At 37.7% G+C, this 16,012-nt stretch overlaps 1 protein-coding gene across 2 annotated transcripts; it reads left to right on the top strand.

Annotated features, from left to right (window-relative positions):
- The first annotated feature begins 5,380 nt into the window (after positions 1–5,380).
- CA1 (carbonic anhydrase 1) lies at positions 5,381–15,744 on the top strand. 2 transcript variants are annotated; one of them, XM_026495343.2, is made up of 7 exons: positions 5,381–5,417; positions 6,054–6,251; positions 8,070–8,188; positions 10,600–10,695; positions 13,007–13,069; positions 13,950–14,105; positions 15,628–15,744. In XM_026495343.2, the coding sequence occupies exons 1-7, from the start codon at positions 5,381–5,383 to the stop codon at positions 15,742–15,744; spliced, it is 786 nt and encodes a 261-aa protein (XP_026351128.1). The 2 variants fall into 2 exon arrangements, with proteins under 2 accessions (XP_026351128.1, XP_044238754.1); XM_044382819.1 differs by lacking the exon at positions 6,054–6,251.
- The last annotated feature ends 268 nt before the right edge of the window (positions 15,745–16,012 follow it).

The raw sequence follows: 16,012 nt of genomic DNA, 5'->3' as shown, positions 1-16,012 counted from the left end.
TTTTTTCTTTAATTACAGTCATAAAAGCCAAAAGAGTACGGATCTTTGAAATTTTTACATCGAAAGTTCAAACCACATCTGAAGAGTGAAGTTTTGACACTTAAAAAGACCAACGTTCTCACTCTCCCGGTAATGACTGACAGACACAGACCAGTCACTTAATTCCTCCCATTAACAAAACCGAGAGCGGAAAGGCCCCTTTTCCTTAGTTCCAAATATGAACATGAGTTCGGTGGCACACACCCATGAGTTCAGATCAGTTCATTTGGGAAGGCACAGTCCCTGCTAAGCATTCTGCCCTTCTAAGTCTTCATAAAAATACAATAATTGAGGTTAAAATGATCATTTAATCATTCTCTCTTCACTTCAGTGAAATATTATTGAGCACCACTATTTTCCAGACATGTTGTAAGTGAACTCAGTGGGTTTTAAAAAATAAAATGGACCTATCCCTATGGAGGTGTCATTATAGAGATGGTTATAGACATTAAGGACATAAATAAATTAATTTCAGAATGCCAACAATGTCAGGCTGCAACAAATATGCTTTGAAAGAAATAAGACAGAATGATACAACAGAGTGACTGGGAAGAGGGGAGATATGTTGGATTTGAAGGTCAGGAAAAATAGTCTCTGAGGAGGTGATCTCGTGTAAAAGTCTAGATACAGAGCCATCTAGACAGAGGGGACAACAGATGCAAAGGGCAAACAGCTTAATATGGATGAAAATAAAGATACAAAGAATAAAGTTGGTGAGACATTTCGTTACAAGAGGAGAGAAAGACCAATTTAGGGAAAATGATAGCTGTAAGATCCAGATAAACCACTTAAATTAATTAATCAGAATTTCCAGTTGTCTTACTACAGAAACGTCTGAACGAGTATCACCATCTTCCATGACCCTCTTCTCCACCAGATAGAAGGTTTATCTTGCCACCCTGAACAGTACCCCTTCTGGAGGGGCAGGGAAGTTAGAGAGCAATGTGAGAGTCATGCCAAATTTGAGGGGCACTTGGGTGGTTCAGTTGGCTAAGCGTCTGCCTTTGGCTCAAGTCATGATTCCAGGGCCCTGGTATCAAGGTCCCTAGTCAGCAGGGAGTCTGCTTCTCTCTTTCCCTCTGCCCCCCCCCACCATGTTCTCACTCTCTCTCAAATAATAAATAAATAAAATCTTTAAAATAAAAAATAAAAATGACATTAATTTTCCTTATTTGGGGGAAAATACGGATCCCAGGGAAGCCACTTGTCTTTGTGGAACTCTAAGCTTTAGAGAACAGCTATTTCCTTTTGGAACTTCTTTTCAGTGGCATTTAGCAGATCTCTACCATAACGAGGCACAGTCCTCTTTCCCACGTTTACATCCTTCTACACCAGAGAATTCTTTTTAATCACAGACTTGAGTTTGAGACTCCCTGTAATTTCTTCATCTACATAAGAGTTCATGTTTTTAACTTTAAAATGTTAAAGGAGCAATCAGAAGAAAATGTTCATTTAGGAAACTAGAAGGGAAAAGTCCAAATAAGAAATGCTCAGACTTTTAAATATAATGTAAAATCAGCTAATTATGGTTTCTAGATTTTGTAAAACACTGAGGAAATGCTGCTTTTTTGAAAAACATTTCAGGGCACTGAAAAATCTTCAGCAAAGTTAATTGATGTTACTCAATAAATAAATGTAATAAATATTAGCTGACTTTAAAGCAAATGTTTTATAGACAGCCTGTTAAAGGCACGATGGTACAGAGAAGAGGCAGCACACATGGGCTTTCCAGGTAAGCAGAAAGATTAAAATCCTGGCTCTTCTCCTTGTGTTTTGTGACCTTCAGTTATTCCTCCTCAAGGGTGAAGTGAGGGGCGTCTGGGTGGCTCAATGGGTTAAGCATCTGCCTTCAGCTCAGGTCATGATCTCAGGGTCCTGGGATCGAGTCCCGCATGGGACTGAGTCCTGTGTAGGGCCCCCTGCTAAGTGGGAAGTCTGCTTGTTCCTCTCCCCCTGCCCCTTCCCCCACTCATGCTCTCTTTCTCTCTCATAAATAAATAAAATCTTTAAAAAAAAAAAAAAAAAGGAGTGAGGTGAGACTAACTTAACCCCTGGGTCTACTGTGAAGACTGAAGGAGGTCATTATTTTAAAGACTTGGCAGACGAAAATTGCTCTATAACCGAAGTCTTTTCTAGCCAGCCTACCACCCCCTAGCATGAATGCACAGGGAAACACTTCTTCCAGTAATAGTCAATCTACCAATACTCTTGATATTTCTGTTTGTTTGTTGCATGAATTTTATTTGTTATGAAGGTCAAGAGATAAAACTGTGACATAGAGTTTAAGGGTGGATCCCCTTAGGATAATGGATATCCCCTTGGGATAATCAACATTTCATCTTTACATTTTTTTTCTGTAATATTTGGCCTCTGATTCCATTTCATAAGGTAATGAAGGAAACCTTTCTTTTCTCCCCCTTGGCCCATTAGTATATTTTCACTAAATTTTTGAACTGAATCAATATAATTATTAAAGTTAAACCTTCTGTGCATCATACTTTCAACATTTAATAATTTCTAAAGTGCTAAAATCTTTTTATTTTTCTCAGCTTTATTGAGATATAATTTACGTATAACTTGATACTTCTTAATGTTATTAGTTAAATAATTCTCTACCAAAATTACTTACATACTTTTGCATTTCTTTTTTAAAAAATAGATTTTTCCATTAGCCTAGTTGCTCCTGATGCATTTTCAAGTATGTTTAGACTTATTTGGAATATTTTATCAGGAAAAACAAATAGTCTACATCAAAATTTGATGGCCTTAGGAAATAAAGTGTTAGTTTAGAAGAAGAGAGGCTGCGAAGATTGAACTTCTTGGTATGTAAAAGCAGTCCAAAGATCACAGCCCTGGAACAGGACATGGGGTGGTGGGGGGAGGCTGTAGGCGAAAGTGAAGTGAGTGCAAAATGAGACATCTTGGATTGAATAAGGATATAAAGCTGAGAGAGGTAAAGTTTGTAAGCAGAAAAAGAGGGATAAAAGTAAATGGATGGGGTGTTAGGACTCAAACCATAGGTATTCATTAAATTTTACATCTTTCTTTATATAGTTTTCTGCTTGTACACAAACACACCCGGGTATGTATTGGAATAAAAGGTTGTACTAGTTAGGGCTCAAAGTAATTTTGTGCTAAAAACTTTAAATGAATTACCATCCCTTATGAATGTTAAAATATTCATGGGGTGAATCATTGCATAATCATATAATGAAAGGAGGTCATCTTTTTCAAATATGTTTTTCAAATATGTTGATCAATATAGTAGTTCTGTTTTTAGTTATCTTTAGCAAAATAGCAAATATTAAGAAGCAAGTGCAAAGCAAAGTATACCTTCTAGTCCATGAGCTTTTGGCTAAACTGAGATTCTGGAATGAAGTAAGCCCAACAATCTGACTAATGGTCATCTTGAGCCAGACCAGAACAGATCACCTAATCCAGTCCTCTAGAAAACAGAATCAAGAGGAGGTCATTGGGCATTTATTGACCATGGACGGTAAAGAAAGAGTATAAGCTCTGGAGTTAGACAGGTGTAGATTTAAACTCTAGGCTTCTGGGATGTAAGCAGCTACTTACAAGCTTTGTAACCCCAGGAGGTGTCTTCACCTGTATAAAGCCTTCTTACGCAAAAGACAGATTTTAATGTCTAATTTGATTATTGTGAGAATTAAATGAATTAATGCATGTAAAGTTTTCAGCACAGCATTTGAGACATACTGGGCCCTCAATCAATGCTACCTTAAAAAAAAAAATTTCCCTCTAAATAATACTTCCTTCTGCCTACTAGTGTAGAATGGAAGCTTGGACCTCTTCCCACAATGTTCATGAGCCATACTCCACTCCGTATCTGGGGCAGTTGGCCCTTATTAGCCAAAAGAGGACAAACATTGTGTCTCTAGTCAGCCTTGCTAAAAATTGTACCTCATCTTCCACTTCCTTCAGGGAGCCCAGGCACCTCAGACAACTCTAGAACGTGAAAGAGGATAATGACTGCCATGGTATGAGAAAGCATTACTATGGAAGCTCATTTTTCTGCTTGTATTTTCTTTGAGCATGTTTAGAGTGTTGGATGTGTGGACCTAGCCAGAGTCTGACACATCCTAGTTGGTTTTCTTTGCCTACTTGGAAAGCCCCACAGATCTTCTTATCACTCACCAGGTGGCAATTCTCACGTTGGTTCAGGCTTACATTGGGCTTCAGAGAATTGTAGGTGTAAGAGGGAATTAGGGGATCACCCATCTCATAGCTCACACAGTGGGTCCAGTGAAGACAGCAACCGGACATGGTGCAGATAGCGTCTTGGCTTCTGGCTAGTTGTGGAGAAGCCCCTGAATATCTCTCAACTACAAAGTGATAATTCTTACTCAGTAGGATTTGTGTGTGTGTGATGGTAGTGAAATTGCTTTAAAAATCATGAAGAGGTGTACAAAAGAAAAGTTTCCATTCCAGTAGAGCTGAATTTGATGTGTAAAATAAATATTGGGCTATATTCAATTTCAATATTAATAAAACTGTCTCCACTTATGAATCCCAATATTGCTCTAAAATGAAGGACTTTATTCTCATCCTGTGTGTCTATGAAATGTACTTTATGGATAATATACATTACAGAGAATTAGTAATTTTGTTATCTGATTTTAAATTAACATCATGGGGGCGCCTGGGTGGCTCAGTCGTTAAAGCGTCTGCCTTCGGCTCAGGGCGTGATACTGGAGTTCTGGGATCGAGCCCCACATCGGGCTTTTCTGCTGGGAGCCTGCTTCTTCCTCTCCCACTCCCCCTGCTTGTGTTCCCTCTCTCGCTGGCTGTCTCTCTCTCTGTCAAATAAATAAATAAAATCTTTAAAAAAATTTAATTAACATCATGATACTAGTTACAATCAACCCGTAAATGTACAAATTATTCTCCTTACTAAAATACTGTTCCAGCAAGGGTAACACTGGAAATACCAAGTGCACAAATCCACTTTTAATCTAGGAAACCCGATGACTCATATATGATAATATTTGGCCACATCATCTGCTAAGATGAGAGAAATAGAGCTTAGTTTTATAAAACCTATGATTTTGATATTTCTCTCTTACAATATAGAAAATAAAACAATTGGAACTGATCTGACCTCTGTGGGCTTTTTTTACAACAGCTTTTTTTTTTTTTTTTTTTTTTTTACTTATCTATACTTCCTGATAGGCAGAGGTGATGAAAGAGTGGCCTATTAAAGGCAGAGAAGTTCCTATGAAACCCACAAGTGGCGGTTTCAGCTGTTTACTGCATGCTGGCCTGCAGTCAGTTATTCCAGGTATTATCTTTGTTTGCAGAAGAGAAAACTAAGTGGAAGATCATGACGAGCTCCGACTGGGGATATGATGACAAAAACGGTAAGAGTTCTTCTGCTCATGTAGATCCAAATAATAGCTCATTGCCTTTTCAGTAAAAGGGGTATTGAGCATTTAAAAAAATAAATAAAATAAACAAAATAAGATAACTGTACAGTCATAGGTTAATCGTTTGAACTGCCTGACTTGAATAATTACATCTTTGCATGTACTCTTAGCACTTGTCCTTCAGGATACAGTTGTCTACGAAATGTATTCTCTGTCTCTTCCTCTCTCAATCTCTCTCTATATATATAGCGAGAGAGAGTACTAATAAATATATATAGATATATTATATATAGTGTATAATATATAGAGTACTAATATATATCTGTAGTATATAACATATGTGTATATATGTACATATATGTTAGTATATAACATATATATGTTATATATATTAGAAATCTAATACTAATAGTAAAACATTTATAGTTGTGTTGACAAATATATTATTTTATAGGATAGTACAGAAAAGGTGCATTCTCAAATGTTGAATTTTCATTAAGTTAAACAGAATACCATTTAAGATACCTGGATAAATCATACTCTAATAAGGAAAGAACTGGTTATATTCCTAAAACTGGGAGTCAAACATTTGATGAAGTTTTGATTGTATGCACGTGTTTGCCTTGGTAGGTCCTGAACAATGGAGCAAAATGTATCCCATCGCAAATGGAAAAAACCAATCTCCCATTGATATTAAAACCAGTGAAACGAAACATGACACCTCTCTTAAACCTCTCAGTATCTCCTACGATCCAGCCACAGCCAAAGAAATTATCAACGTGGGGCATTCTTTCCATGTAAACTATGAGGACACTGATAACCGATCAGGTGAGCAATAAGATCCTTCTGGTTATATTTTCTTCGACTCTACTAGGAAAATTTAAACAATAGGACTTTAAGAAACACAAATGCGATCCTCTGTCTTTTGTGCACATGTGTAGTGCACGTGTATAAATTTCCTGCAATCTGGTGAAGAATCTTGGACTTCTTGAAAACTCCCAAGTGGTAAAGATGATTTTTGGAACCCCCAGCTCCGTCTTTTTCAGTCCTTCTCATCCATGACACTATCCTATCTCTTCCGGTCTCTAATATCTTTACACTCACTTCATACTCTCTGAATAAACAATATTTTTTCCAAGAAGTTCTAATGAGCCATCATAGAGAATATAGAAACGGAAAAGGCAAATATTTTCTAATTGGAATGAGGATAGAGGAACACAGTGGGAAAGAGAAATGGAGTGAAAAATATATTTTTTGCATCCAGAAAAATGACTCTAGGGGCGCCTGGGTGGCTCGGTCATTAAGCGTCTGCCTTCGGCTCAGGTCATGATCCCAGGGTTCTGGGATGGAGCCGCACGTCAGGCTCCACGGGAAGCCTGCTTCTCCTTCTCCCACTCCTTATGCTTGTGTTCCCTCTTTTGCTGTTTCTCTCTCTCTCTATCAAATAAATAAATAAAATCTTTAAAAAAAAGAAGGAAGAAAGAAAGAAGAAAGAAAGAAAGAAAGAAAGAAAGAAAGAAAGAAAGAAAGAAAGAAAAGAAAAATGACTCTATCATTGTAAAGTGCTTGGGTACCAGTAAGAAAATGACTCTTACATATATCTTGCAAAATTTATTCTGTGCATAAGTATACTTATCTATCTCCCCCTCCCCTACTAGACTGTAGTGACTGAATTCTTCATACCCCAGAACTTAGCACATTTCCTGCTACATGGTAAGATTTTCATAAATGTTTCTTGAATAATTCATTAAATGTCGATTTCATAAGACAGCTCTACTGACAAAAGGCAAAACCTTTTTTAGCACTTTCCTACAAGGTTCTGAGCCTAAAGTTTAGGCACCTTGGGACTATGTCCATTGTTGATATTAGATTAGATTTGGTATTATGTGTGTTTAATGAATCATGTGATTACATAAACTTTTGAAAATGACATAGTCATTCAGTGTTAAAATTTTTAAAGTGACTCCATTTTCTCACTGGCACTTTCTCTTGGTCCCCGGACAGGCATTCTCAACAAAGGTGTCAAGATACTCATTGTGTCTTGACTAGTTTCAAAGTATGTGATGTGTAATTTGTTACTCAAAATAAATTACTGAAGATCTTAATGCATACTGTCTATATAGTCTTTGTTGAAAGAATGAATGAACGAATAAACCTGCACATTAAAGCAGAATCAAGGAAAACCCTGTAAAACTGTAATTCATTCACCTTCTGATATACTTCCTTGGCAGCAGAAAAAGGTAAAATTAGGGACATTTAGGTGGCACAGTCAGTTAAGCATTCGACTTTTGATTTTGGCTCAAGTCTTAATCTCAGGGTTGTGAGTTCAAGCCCCATGTTGGGCTCCACATTGGACATGGAGTCTACTTTAAAAAAAAAAAAAAAAGGAAAGGACAAAAAGGAAAAGATAAAATTACAGCTCGTGTGCTGAGAACTGTATATAACTCAATGCAATGGTCAGAGACACACCATACATGTGAATACCATCATCATGGATGTGGGGAGGAAAATCCAACAAGAAAAAAACTGGCGCTGGTGTTTGTTTTCAGTTCTACTCAATTTAGTTTAGTGTTGGCTTATGTTAAATGCAACGATAAGCAGGAGCTTATGATCATAAAACTAATAATAGTTTCTTTTTTCTTCTAGTGCTGAAAGGTGGTCCTCTTTCTGAAAGCTATAGGCTCTATCAGTTCCATTTTCACTGGGGCAGCACAAATGATTATGGTTCTGAACACACAGTGGATGGAGTCAAATATTCTGGAGAGGTAACGTAACTTTGTAAGTGAGAAGAGATAATTACGCTGAGACTTACTTTCAGAAGCACCTGCTTTATTACATAAGTGACCATTATAATGGCTCCAAAGGAAAGAGCATTCTCGGCCCTATAAGGAACTCCCAGTGCCCATTAAAATCAAACACACACATACCAGTTTTGGTAATTGGAGGAAATTTTTCATGTGAAAAATGCAACTTGGAGTTGAGCTCCTGAGCCCAAGAATCATCTCTGTCTTCAAAATGGCTCAAATAACCGTTACCTTAACATCAGGCTAGCCTCAAGAGGAGGTGCTGCTCTCCTTTAAAGCTCTGACTCTAAACTAACCACACCATTTGCTTCTTATTCAAGTGTTTGAGTTTGGACACACTGATGGCATGGGTGTGGCCAGGCTGGAACACTTCAGTAAGACTCTACCAAGAGTGCACGTTTAATCACAGGAATGGACACAGAGAGTAGTGTATGCCTAAATGAGGGTCTGAGGATTCCTGCTGTAGGCCACCAACCTCCAGCCTCTTGAATTGCCCTCACATGGAAGTCTGTGATCCCTCTCAAGACGTTTTGTCTGTATATACACAGAAAAATCAAGAATATTTACATCAAACTGTCAACAAAGCCTCTGAGAGATTGAAGGAGAAGACATTTTGCTCTTTATATGTATGAATATAAAATATATATGTACCCATATATACAGGCTGACTTTTTGTTTTACTTTTACAAAATGAATTTGTAATACATGTAGTTTTGTGCCTTTTTTCCTACTTACCAATTTATCATAATCATTTTCCAAGTCAACAGAGTAATTCTACCTCATTCTTTTAATTCTCATTCTTTAAATTTTATTTCAATGTATGAATATATCGGAATTTATTTAACTGGCCCTCACAGATGGACAATTACAATGCCCTTTGCTTTTTATTCCATTGGTTTTTTTACTTTTACCAAAATGTGCTTCAACAAATACCTCTGTCCATATACCTTATGCTCTAGTGAAAGCACATAAGTGGGGCAGATGTTTTTATAAGAGGGATTGCTAGGCTACAGGGTATGTGCATTTTTTATTTTAATAGAAGATTTGGGAATTTTACATAAATATAATTGGCGTTATGTTACATTGTAAAGCTTGGCTAATAACTTTTAATACTACAGAAATCCATTAAATGTTTCTTTCCTTTCTCCCTCAAAAAACTGAAAGTAGACTAAAGTCAAATGGCCTGGGAGCCTAAATTAATACTATCTTTTTAGAGGCATATCTGGTTGCATCTAAGACATCTAAGTCAGTGATTGCCTCATCTAAGTTAAGAAAAATAAAAATAATCCAGGCTAGAGATGAGAGGCACACAGCCACAAAATTCAACATGCAACTGAGGACAGAAGGGAGAATGGGGGGGAGAGCTGGAGTTGGGGGGAAGGAAGGAGGAGGAGAGAGGAAGAAAAGCAAGAGAGAGAGAGCAAGCGAGAGAGATTAAGGAAATGGTATGTAGAAAATTAGTTAACTTAAAGTGATACAATTGACCAGATGAACATTTTACATTGGGTGGTCAGAAAAGGATTCTTTCAGTAGTGGCATTTGTGTTCAGCCCTAATTCAAGACAAAAGGCTGCCATTGACAGATTATGGGGAAGGACATTACAAAGAAAATCAGCACTTAATGCAAAGACTTGAAGATGTGAACCAAGTAAGATGTGCTGAGAGATGGCTACTGATAAGTGGGGAAAGTCAGAAATTAATGATAACTGTTGTACTTTTTGATTGAGCAATCAGGCTCAATCAAACAGTGGTACCTCTTCCAAATGAAACGGGTTTGGCAAGGAGGAAATCAAGAGTTGTACTTGGCCATATTAAGTTTGAGATACCTGTTAGACATCCATGTGGGGATATCAAGAAGTTATGAAGATGTCATACATACACATTGGATATTCGGATCTAGAGTTCCGCAGAGAAGTTAGGCTAGAGATAAGGATTTGACAGGTGTCTAGATGTGCTTGAGAAAATGTGTTCTTGGCCAAGACTCCTAGACTCTCCAGGAACCCCTTCCCATAAAGTTACTAAAAAGGACCTCGCCTGACAGAAGTTATTTCAGTTTTGTTGAAAACTAGTTAGTTGGAATTCCTGATCTTTTCATACCAAAGCAGCTTTTAAAAAGGAGTAATATTGAAAAGTTAAGATATTTTCGGAAAAGAAATTTTACTCTCTGGTTCCATGGAAATTGAAAATTGCTTGCTCTACTCAATGTGTATAACCCTTCTGAAGAGCAAGAATGTAGCCCTTCCCATCCGCTGGATGAAGGTTCACCTAAATGTTATCTAAGCCAAGATATGTCTTCATATAGTAATAGTTAATTTATAACGTTTTGTCTTTACAATGGCATCAATAACTAATTGACCACATTATCATTTTTAGTTTCACCTAGTTCACTGGAATTCTGCAAAGTACTCCAGCTTTGCCGAAGCTATCTCACAGGCCGATGGTTTGGCAATTATCGGTGTTTTGATGAAGGTGAGTTACAGAGTTATAGAGCTCGGCTGACACTATTTCTTACCAAACATCAAAATAGTATAAAATAAAGCAGAAAGATATTTGAGTCTTTCTTTTTGAAAAGGTTCCATTTTACTAATGGCTACTGTACTTTGCTACTGTTTTCTCTTGGCTTTTCCCTTTTTAAGAGAGAGTTAAGTTTCAGGTAGAGATAGAATAGGAAAGTGTTGGAGTGGGAGGGAGTTTCTATTTTCCAGATTTTCCAAATTCCCTTTCCTCTAAACTTCCTACTTCCTAGGTTCAGGAATTTATCAATTTAATATATCATCAGGGAAAAATATTAAGAGGATTGTTGTTCCATAAAGAAGGTTCAGTGAATGTTTAAAATGGCAGATGTTGTTTAAATCCTCTATAGGAGTGTCCCTAAAAGTTCTGTAGGGAAGTTATTATTAAACTGGGCCTTTTGGGTTCTACCCACCAAATTCCGATATGCAGTTTCCCCGTCCCTCCCCCACCTCTAACAAGCAACTCTTGAACACCAGCAGAGTGTCCAGGAATTCAACTCAATTCTGACACTGTCTACACAGAGATAGCATTAGGTTCCGCAGGCTAAGGGTTCAGACTTGCAAGATTACTACAGTTCCCCCACCCTACTTCAGATGTCAGTCTCAAACCCAGGTTGTTAGCTGGGCTTCTGCCCCACTGACTATAAATCAGAGGTTCCTCTGACTTCTTCCTTGGGTTTGAAGAGGTTTGATTAATTTACTAGCACAGCTCACAGAACTCAGAGAAACGTTTTACTTATTGATTACTAGTTAACTATACAAGGATACAACTCAGGACTGGCCAAATGGAAAAGATGCATAGGGCAAGGTATGGGGAAAGGCAAAGAGCTTCCTTGCCCTCTCCAGGCACACTGTTTTCCCTGTATCTCCCCGAATTCACGAATCTGGAAACTCTCTATACCCAGTTCTTTTGGGGTTTTATGGGGACTTCATTATGCACACGATGATTAAATTATTGGCCATTGGCAATTGATTCAAGCTCATGCCCCTACCCCTCTCCCATTCCCAGAGTTCTGAGGGTAGAACTGAAAGTTCCAACCCTCTAATCACATGGTTGCTTCTCCTGGCAACCAGCCCTCATTCTTGGAGTCAGTCCAAAAGTCCCCTAATTAACATAACAAAAGACGCCTTTATCAGGGTCATCACTTCGGAAATTCCAAGGGTTCTAGGAGCTCTGTGTCATAAACATGTTTCTCATTATAAATATCACACTTAGGTGGCTAACTTTTGGAATTATAGTAATTCTAGCTAACCTTTATCAAACACTTACAACACACCACACCAATTATAACTAATAAAGCAGGCCGAAAGTAAAAGGTTGTGCTTGGGTCACACTTTTGCTAAGTTCCTGGATTTTGACTTGTATATCCTTAAATATCTTGCCATATTAAATTAAAACTGAGCTTTTTGTTTGCCACTTTCTCTGTGCTGTGAAAAATGACATGCACAGAACCATTTTAAAATGGAGCCATAGTAGCCATTGCAGGAGAACTGCCTTGCACACCCTGCTTTCTGAACCTTTGAAATGGGCCAAACCACCAACACTCCGAGAAGTCAGCAAGAACAAGAAAATCCTATTTGAGAGATCCGAAAAAAGTGAACTTTTGCATAGTGACCACTTCATCTGACCTATCAGTGAAGTAAGAATCCCATCCTGCTTGTAGCACCAATGAACTCTACTCAAAACCACTTACATGGTCTTCCTTTTCCTCTATAAAAACCCTGAGTCTATGTCCTGTAACGGGAATGCTCTTTGGGTTTCTACCCCAATCTGTGTACCCTGAATTGCAATTCTTTGATGTCAAATAAATGCTTTGCCTCTAGAGCTGGTTTCTCGTTTTTAGGCTGACAGTGGTTACACGCTATGAACAATTTATAGAGGACAAGGGCCCACCGCAAGGACATACGCCCAGCAAAATTCCCTCTCCTAAAGCAGACAGAAAATACCTTACCCTTCTTCAGTTACTGTTTTTAATTGGGAAAAAAAAAAAAAGCTATACATAGTTTGACTTTTTTTTTTTTTAAGATTTTATTTATTTATTTGACAGAGATAGAGACAGCCAGCGAGAGAGGGAACACAAGCAGGGGGAGTAGGAGAGGAAGAAGCAGGCTCCCAACAGAGGAGCCTGATGTGGGGCTCGATCCCATAACGCCGAGATCACGCCCTGAGCCGAAGGCAGACGCTTAACCGCTGTGCCACCCAGGTGCCCCGTAGTTTGACTTTATAACAATTTCTAACTCACATTTTTGTTTTTTTTAATCTCCAGGTTGATGAGGCCAACCCAAGACTGCAGAAAGTACTTGATGCCCTAAACGCAGTTAAAACCAAGGTCAGTAGACTAAATACACTGGTTTAAAATCAGAGAAACAGGAGTCCACAGAACTGCTGAAATCATTTAAATACATATTTGAAGTGGGGAGTAGGAAGGCTAGAGCAAAAGCTACCAATCTGAAAATCAAGGTACAACTAGATATTGCTCACTTCTGAGAAGGTCTCTGACTCAGGTATTTGTTTTGTTTTGTTCTTTTCTTTTTCCCAGTTGTGTGTGTGTGTGTGTGTGTGTGTGTGTGTGTGTGTCTATTTCAGCAGCATGAAGCCTAGAGAATAGGTTCCATAGCCATTTAAATTTTCTTTAAAAAGTATATCCAACTAAAACGTGATTTTTTTCCCATTTCACAAAGGAAATTATCTGTTTCTTGAGCAGTACAAAAATGCAGGAGTTAAGGGCATTCTTTTGAGACACCATTAATATGCCACTCACAAACAATCAAAATAGAAAATAGGAATAAATAGAATAAGGTTAAAACATAACCAATATGCATGTCAGTGATGGTTTTGCCACTGAAACAGTATCCGGCCTCATTCCTAAAGAAACAATAAATGTTTTATTCTGGAAGTGAAATATCTTTTAGAGAGGATAGATTATTTAAAAACTTTTTAACCTTTGTTTATGTTCAACCAGAAGAGGAAGGAAGGAGATTATTTGGTCAAAATGTCAGTGTAGCAAATTTTCAGTCTTCTATTACTTTTACTGTTTATATCTATAAACACAGCAGTGTTTACTATATAGGAAAAATTAATTAAATTCTCAGCTAAAATATCAAGACAATATATATGCCAAGATAATATACCATAGGTATAATATATGTATATGATGTAGGTATTTTAAATCATGGTATATTGATATATTATTTTCTTTTTTCTTCCAGAACAAACGAGCCCCATTCACAAATTTTGACCCCTCTGCTCTCCTTCCTTCATCCCTGGATTACTGGACCTACTCTGGCTCTCTAACTCATCCTCCCCTTCATGAGAGTGTAACCTGGATCATCTGTAAGGAAAAAATCGGTATCAGCCCACAACAGGTAGAGTGTCAAAGATGGAAGAGTGGAAATTGGGAGTACAAAGCCATAATATCACTTCAATTCGTAGTGTTATTGGGGGCATTATGGTTTCAAATAGATTTTTGAGGAGTTTGTTTTCCGTTCCTACTGAAAAAGACTCATTTCTGACATAGGTCTATTGAATAATCAAAAAAAAATGTGTATTATCATACTGCTTTTTACTTTATATAGGAAAAAAAAACTATGAGATTCTGAACCTCCTGCTATCTTTTCCACCTTCTTCAGGATAAATCCAACCTTGTTAAGTGTCTTCCTAAAAGTTTCAGAAACAAAGAAAAGATTGCTACTGGAAGTTCTACTAAGACTTTGGGGAAGTATGGCTTGAAACTGACATACCCCAAGAGCTGACGAAGGGTTTTTGTTCTTTTTTGAAGCTCTAGTTATTAGCTATCCAACAAAATATGTCTTTAATTATTGTTTATAATTATGATAATAATAACTACCATTGATTGAGCAACTCCCTTTGTTAGGTGCCTTACAAAGGTTTTGTCAGCCAATTCTCGTAACAAACCTATAGGACAGGCAATGTCCGGAGCCTCCTGGTAACAGATGCTTCTGAGCATATGCCACATGCTGTGTACCATTCTGAGAACTTTATATGTACTAACCCATTTAATCTTCACCACGACCCAATGTAAATAGCTGACAGTGTTTAATATTTTTCCTGTCAGCTATTTAAGAAGTCTGTTTCACACTACTCTATCCATATAAAATTTTATCTATATTAAATCTATGATTTGTAGTGCAATGTTGAGGGCACGCCAATTTTTTTTCAGGTGCAATCACTATTTTCGCTTTCAGTGGAGTCAGTAGTTTTCTAGGCCAGTTGACGTGTTTGTGGAACTCTTAAAAATTCGTCTACATTTAATGACAGGTTTTTTTAATAAGGTGACATTTTAAGTAAAAGGTAGGGGTATATTTGGGGTGGGAAAGTGTTTATTCTGAGAGCTGATAAATTATCACGCATTTTGGCTTCACAAAATAAGCCTTCAGCCGTAGCTTAAGTTACTCTAAATGGGCTAGATTTTTAGCAGAATAGGATGTAAATGCTGAGAACAAGCTGATGGTTGCCAGATGGGAAGGGGTGGGGGGATGGGCATAATAGAGGAAGGGGAGTGGGAGGTAGAGCTGTGAAATGAATAAGTCATGGGGATAAAAGGCACAGCGCAGTGAGTATAGTCAATGTTCCTGTAATTTTACTGTATGGAAACTGAGGCAAGAGGCAGAACATCTTTCACCTAAGGTAGCCCAGTTGACAATTCTGAGAGAGTTGGCCTTCTAATCCAGCCCATCACTAATAAGCTAAACCAAATACCTCGTTCGAATAAATGTGAAGGAAGGTTTGACTTCCTCCCTTCCCATTGGTGAGACCACTAAAATCAGCAACTTAGTTTTCTAAATATCAGTGCATTAATAATACTAGAAATAAAGTGTTTTGTGTAACTTCAATAGCCTCTGATAACTATTTCATCCTGCCTCCCAGCTGGCACAGTTCCGAAGCCTTCTATCGACTGTTGAAGGTGACAAGGCTGTCCCCATGCAGCGCAACAACCGACCACCCCAGCCTCTGAATGACAGAATAGTGAGAGCTTCATTCTGATGGGACCAGGAAGGAACGTCTTCTTTCTCAAGGAACACTGCCCTGCTTCTGACATAATCCAGTAAAACAATCCCTAAGAAACACATTTATTTCAATACTAGCAAGGCAACATAGCTGCAAATTCAATCTCTAGAGTGAAGTTTTATTTTTATTCTTAATGCTTAACCCAAATAATAATCTATTAGCTTGTAAAACTTGTGCTTAAATTCAAGTTTATTTTGTGGAATTCTTTATAATTGCAATTAAAGTATACTGAATAATTTCTTAG

The sequence above is a fragment of the Ursus arctos genome, unplaced genomic scaffold, assembly GCF_023065955.2.
Source record: "Ursus arctos isolate Adak ecotype North America unplaced genomic scaffold, UrsArc2.0 scaffold_6, whole genome shotgun sequence".
In the NCBI taxonomy this organism is placed as follows: Eukaryota; Metazoa; Chordata; class Mammalia; order Carnivora; family Ursidae; genus Ursus; species Ursus arctos.
This window is presented reverse-complemented; position numbering and strand designations above follow the sequence as displayed.

Coding starts and splice junctions, on each gene's coding strand:
- CA1 (XM_026495343.2), top strand. CDS start 5,381: ATGACGAGCTCCGACTGGGGATATGATGACAAAAACG. Junction 8,189..10,599: donor GAGTCAAATATTCTGGAGAG/GTAACGTAACTT, acceptor TATCATTTTTAG/TTTCACCTAGTTCACTGGAA. Junction 13,070..13,949: donor TAAACGCAGTTAAAACCAAG/GTCAGTAGACTA, acceptor TTTTTCTTCCAG/AACAAACGAGCCCCATTCAC.